This window comes from Pongo pygmaeus, chromosome 2 (assembly GCF_028885625.2).
Source record: "Pongo pygmaeus isolate AG05252 chromosome 2, NHGRI_mPonPyg2-v2.0_pri, whole genome shotgun sequence".
NCBI lineage: Eukaryota > Metazoa > Chordata > Mammalia > Primates > Hominidae > Pongo > Pongo pygmaeus.
Genome location: NC_085930.1, coordinates 202,145,660 through 202,151,659, shown reverse-complemented (window position 1 = coordinate 202,151,659; position 6,000 = coordinate 202,145,660). Strand labels below are relative to the sequence as shown.

The following is a 6,000-nucleotide window of genomic DNA, read 5'->3' as shown; positions in this document are numbered from 1 at the left end:
ACTCTATTCTGCCTAAATGACTGACTTAGATTGAACTTGCCTTGTCATGTAAGCCTAACTCCATGGTAGGAGCCATGTCTTTTGGCTATCACTGTCACATTCTGTCACTCCATCTGGCAAATAGTGCGTACTCAAATTTTATCTGTTGAATGAGAAAATTTTCATCTTGTCATTCAACATTTCTTGGAACCTGGGGCAATACATTGTTTCCCCTCTCCCGCACCCACACTTTAGTTTCCCTATCTTTATATTAGAGTAGGTTGAATCTCATTAACTCATTATATGTTAAGATAAATAAGTTGTTATTCAGGTCATTAATTACCTTGGTCAAAGATAGGGATATTATAGGGGTTAGTGGGAGTGCCAATACTGGGTTAGATGTGGACCCTCTTTTTTGATACGCTCAATCCTATCATTTTGGCAATCCAAGAGGAAAAGGGTAGAAGACAGGTTTCATATTCCTTAAGGCAGTTTCCTTTACTATTTAAAGATATTGGAGTTCTTGGGATAGAGAGGTAAACGCGCACAGAGATGTCCTCCCCCAGGACACTGCCCTTAAAATTAAACGGAGTAAGACTTTCTTCTCCTTGAATGCGCTTGGCAAACCCTGCCCAGAAAGGGGATGGGGGGACGGCCGTGGAGGTGGAGAAAGAATGCATCCACACCTCGCGCGTCTTCCCAAGTACGGATTGGCAAGTGGCATATGCGCGCAGACCTCTGTCATTTATTTATTTTCCTTTCCACTGGGTGCGCTGTCCCTTTAAATGGAGACGCTGGTGCTGGCTCCGTAACACCGGAGCCGGCAGCTTGTTGATTTCAGAGCTGGTGAATTTCACATTGTTTCCACTTCACTTTCCTCGCCCGGGGGAGGCTCCGGTTGGCTCTACGACCGCCGTTGCCGCTGCCAGCGAGAGCCAGGGCAGGGCAGGGACGCGCAGCATCAGGGCGGGCGTGGGGCCGGAGAAAAGGGTGTCGGGGCCACACACGCACCCTCGCTGCAGTCCAGCTCCTCCCGAAGCTCGCACGCCCAGAGCGCACGGAGCGGGGGACTGCCCGCTCAGACGCCCGCCCGCCAACCCGCCCACGGGCCGGGGCCAAAGCCTGGGAGCCTGCGAGCGGAGGAGGCCCAGGGGGGCGGGGTGGGGGGCGGGGGTGGGTGCTGCGCTGCCGCGGAGCTGCTACTCGGCGCGTTTTGCATGAAGATGGCGGCTCCCACCGCCAGCAAGGCAGCCTCCCTGGGCTGTAACAACAAGCCTGCGTTCCCGGAGCTGGATTTCAGGTCGGGAGCTCGGGTGGAGGAATTGAACAAACTCATCCAAGAATTTACGAAGCACGACCAGCGGGAATACGACGACCAGAGAGCGCTGGAGATTCACACAGCCAAGGATTTCATCTTTTCCATGCTGGGTAAGGAGGAAAAAGGGGGAGGTGTGTGTGCGTGTGTGTGTGTGTGATGGGAAGCGGAGTAGAAAACCCATTCCCCCTTCTTGACCTCTTCCCTTCTCGGTTGCCTTCCCGAGCCGGTGCCTTGGGTATAAGCCATCTCTGTTCCGCCTCTCTTTTCTTTCTCCGCCGAAAGCCGAGCTGCCTGCCCTCCCCTCCTTACTATACTTTACGCCGGGTCTCCCTTTCTCCTTGTTCGCTTGCTCTTTTGTTAATTTCTCCGCCACCGGGGGCTGGCAGGCAGGTGAGGCGTTCGCGGTGAAGCGTTGCACTGTTGGGGGAAGCCCCTGAAGCGAGTGCAGTCCAGGTGAGCCCCTGAGGTGCCTTCAGTTGAGGGATTTGGCTGCCGGAGGCAGGGACCTCCGCTTTCCCGACGCCGGCTCTTGGGTGCTCTCCCGAGCTTGGGAGCGGAGACGGCTCAGGGCTCTGGCTTGGCGCCCGAGCGACAAGTTGCTTCTCTCGTCTCGCGGCGCGGCGCTGTCATGCGGAGCCCCCGGTGGCCAAACTTGTTGGGTGTTCCCGAGTAACCCGCTGAAGTAGTCTGGGCGTCCGGAGTTCCTGCAACTTTGATTTGCAAATTGACTTCTCTCATGAAGCGATCGGAAGCATTTCCGGTGCTTCTTCAGGGCTCTGGCTGAGCTTGGAATTCTTAATTCCCAGCTCTTCCGTGACTAGGCGCGGAGCTCTGGCCGCAGAGGAGCGCCGGTTCCCTGCTCTTTGTGTATTGTCTTAGCGCTGGCCGAAAGAGGTGCCCAGAGTTTCCAACCGCGGAGACGTCGGGGGCTAGAAAATGTGCCCCCAACTCCCACCTCCAGCCCCTCACCTACGGCTCCTGAAACATGACTGAATGCTGTGTAAAGGAACATAATTGAGCCAGGCCGGGGAGACCGAGCCCACCCTCCCCAGGTGTCCTGCCGTTGGGATTATTGCTACTGAGGTGTAGTGTGAGTTTGCCAGGCGCCTGGGTTGTAGCTTGCGGCTCCGCCAGTGGATCCGTGGCTGTCATGCGGTGCGTGGCCGGCGGTCAACATTCCGCAGAACTGGTACTCCAGGGTAGTGCTGCTCTAACGCTCGTCTCTGTGTGCTCTCTACAAATAGATCAGCCAATTTTCCAGGTGTTGAAAAATTTGATTGGAAAAGGTCTTCTGGCCACAGAGGAAGACAGGGCTTTTCTCTTTCTCCTGCAATCTAATTGGGTTTCAGCCGGCTGTTGCTGCTTCTATCCTGGGATACCTTCTTCCTTCTAGGTTTTCTTCTTCCTCACTGCCCAAGGAGGGGGTAATACAGACTGAACGTGTCTGTGTCCGCTGGTAGTTGTTCACGCGTTGGGAAGTTAGATGAAACATGTTAAAACTCTAGGCTGGTTTTTACCTTTTGTGCCGCACTCTCCAAGTGTATCTTAACGTTGCGTATGGGGTTGAAAAACTATTGAGAGATTCGACCGTTCAACTATTTAGATGAATAGATGAATTAAATATATATATATATATAACCTGGTAGGAGTGAGCTTCCAGAGGGAAGTCTAAAATGCTTACAAAGCCAAAAGCCAACACAGTGATTGTCAGGAAGGTGGGGACACACACAGAAGGCTGAGGGCAGTTACTTAAGTTGTTTAGTTAATCATAGCCTTTCTCTGTGGCATAAATAATGGAAGTCTGCCATTGTGTTAATACAGCTCCCAGATCAGTTCTGATGTCACTTGCGTAGGTCATTTACTAGAAGAAGGTACTGGGTCACCACCAGTTAGGGTAGTCATAGGTCAGGAAATGGGATAATGTAGGGAGGGTAAATTTAAGTGCCTGGCTCATTAGGAACTTCTATGCTTAACTCCAAAGCTGATACACTGAATCGGCAAAGCTTTTATCCAGATATTAAAAAGTAAATTATTCTAGGGTGCTTAATTTTTGCATGTGTTTAATGTCATGGGTGGCATTGTGTTGACAGGTAAACTAGATTTGCTTCTATTCCTTTTTACCCAGTTGACCTTGCAAGCGGTCTTTCTTGCCCCCTGGGAATTTAGCATTTCCACCTACAGGAGAGAAGATTCAGGAGAGTGTCATTTAAGCCTTTTGCCCCTCTGGACACTAGAAGGCAGATGGCGAAATGAGCTTGCCTGTGTGTGGTGCTGCATTCATTTGCGAGTTCCTTGCTTTCCTTTAATGAGATGCTGGCTGCTCTACACAAGTGGAGGTTTGGCGACAGCAAGGGTTCCTATGTGGATTTACTTTTTCTAAAGCAGATTTTGGCTTGGCTTAAAGAACAAAATCATTTTTTTGTACACTTTGTTTCACTTGCCACAGCTTTGGTTCTTTAATGACTGTGCAAATCAGGTCTCTTAATGACCCCTAGCTTGTTAAGGTGTTACTTGGGTGGTACCAGGCCCTCATTTCAGTGGGAGGGAGCGGGGGGGTGGCAAGTCCTCTTGGCTTTGTTCTGTATCTGAGCTGCACCTGAGGATTGTTAGCAGCTTACAGATATTATCCCCTCACACAGAATGAAGTGGCCAACCACGAATTGGGTGCAAGCCTCTTTAGTGGAAATGAGAAAAATACTGCCTCATGTTTCAGGCAGTTGGCGGGGGTGAGGCATGTTACTCTCTTTTTGTGTAAGATTGTTAGCCAAGTCTGAAACCCCTCCAGCTTCACAGATCCTTTTCATTTTGTCTAGTTCGGAGGAATTTTACACTGAAGAGCAAGGAGGTGGTAGACAGCTGTCATAATCAATGACCTGTCAACACCAAGACACTCCACTGTCTTATCAAAGCAGGGTTCTGCACAGGCTGTGGGGTTGATCTGAGCTTGCTGGTGGTCACTGTGGTCTCTGGGATCTGTCCTGATGCTCTCTATTTGTACAGAGATTCTGATTTTTTTTTGGAGGCAGGTGTTAGCTGCAATTGTCTAGATTCACTTCTTATTCCTCTATACCTTGGTCTTTTAGGAGAATGATTGGTGTTATTATCTAGCTAATATTTGAGAGCCCAGACTGTGCGAAAGGCTGGCAGTGCATAATAAACACCATTTATCAAAATTCAGGGAAATTGCCAGAGTTCATTAATGTTTTAATAATATTTGGTATTAGCATAATGTCTCTGCCAGCTCTTTTGTTGTCTTCATCCCTTGGTGAGGTTTGATAAAGACTGGTTTGTGTCCCCATTGAACAGATGCAGAACAGGGGGTATGCAGATGCTGGAGAAGGCAGGAAAGAAACAAGCCGTCACCTAACCTACAGACCAAGTGGTCGGTACCATGGCATGATTTTTACGGCAGTTAATAATTTACTAATCATCTTCTCAGGGCCAGGAACTTCACATAGACTTTTGAGGAGGTATTGCTTTCCCATTACATAGATGAAGATATTGAAATTTAGTGGGGTTAGGAAAGTGGATATCCAGGGTCACAAAGCTAATAGATGGTAGAGATGCTACTAAAACTCAGGTCAGCCTTACTCTAAAACATGTTCCTTTTCTCCTACTTGAGACTATTAAGAATAGATGCATAAAATCCAGAGGAAAGGCTTTGTTTTAAAAAATCACTTCTTTCAGGATTTTGTTTCGATTTTAGCTATAAGTTTTAGCATAATATAAGTAGATTTCTGGAACAGTTTGAGTTCAAGTATTCTATAATAAGATCTCCTATTTGAATTTTTGATTGAGAAAATCATAGTAATTATAATAAAATGTTAAAATCTATAGTTTCATTCCCAGTCTGCCTCTTGTTGGCTGTGTGGTCTTAGTATTCTCTCTCTCTTTTTTTGAGACAGGATCGTGCTCCGTTGCCCAGCCTGGAGTGCAATAGTATGATCATGGCTCACTGCAGCCTCAAATTCCTAGGTGTAAGCTATCTTCCTGTCTCAGCCTCCCTGGTGGCTAGGACTAGAGATGTGTACCACCAGGCCCAGGTGGCTGGGACTAGAGATGTGTACCACCATGCCCAGGTGGCTGGGACTAGAGATGTGTACCACCAGGCGCAGGTGGCTAGGACTAGAGATGTGTACCACCATGCCCAGGTGGCTAGGACTAGAGATGTGTACCACCGGGCCCAGGTGGCTAGGACTAGAGATGTGTACCACCATGCCCAGGTGGCTAGGACTAGAGATGTGTACCACCGGGCCCAGGTGGCTAGGACTAGAGATGTGTACCACCATGCCCAGGTGGCTGGGACTAGAGATGTGTACCACCAGGCGCAGGTGGCTGGGACTAGAGATGTGTACCACCGGGCCCAGGTGGCTAGGACTAGAGATGTGTACCACCATGCCCAGGTGGCTGGGACTAGAGATGTGTACCACCATGCCCAGGTGGCTAGGACTAGAGATGTGTACCACCGGGCCCAGGTGGCTAGGACTAGAGATGTGTACCACCATGCCCAGGTGGCTAGGACTAGAGATGTGTACCACCGGGCCCAGGTGGCTAGGACTAGAGATGTGTACCACCATGCCCAGGTGGCTAGGACTAGAGATGTGTACCACCATGCCCAGGTGGCTGGGACTAGAGATGTGTACCACCAGGCGCAGGTGGCTAGGACTAGAGATGTGTACCACCATGCCCAGGTGGCTAGGACT

General features: G+C 49.7%; 1 protein-coding gene across 2 annotated transcripts in view; it reads left to right on the top strand.

Moving 5' to 3' along the window:
* Window positions 1–777: 777 nt before the first annotated feature.
* The window catches only part of MB21D2 (Mab-21 domain containing 2), a 122,190-nt gene continuing 116,967 nt past the window's right edge, over window positions 778–6,000 (top strand). Inside the window, exon 1 of one of the 2 annotated variants that reach the window (XM_054482724.2) lies at window positions 778–1,407. In XM_054482724.2, the coding sequence (XP_054338699.1) occupies window positions 1,197–1,407 (211 nt within the window). In that variant the 5' untranslated portion in view covers window positions 778–1,196. Of the gene's footprint in view, window positions 1,408–1,443; window positions 1,751–6,000 lie in introns of those variants that run through there. The other variant, XM_063662563.1, reaches the window with a different exon arrangement.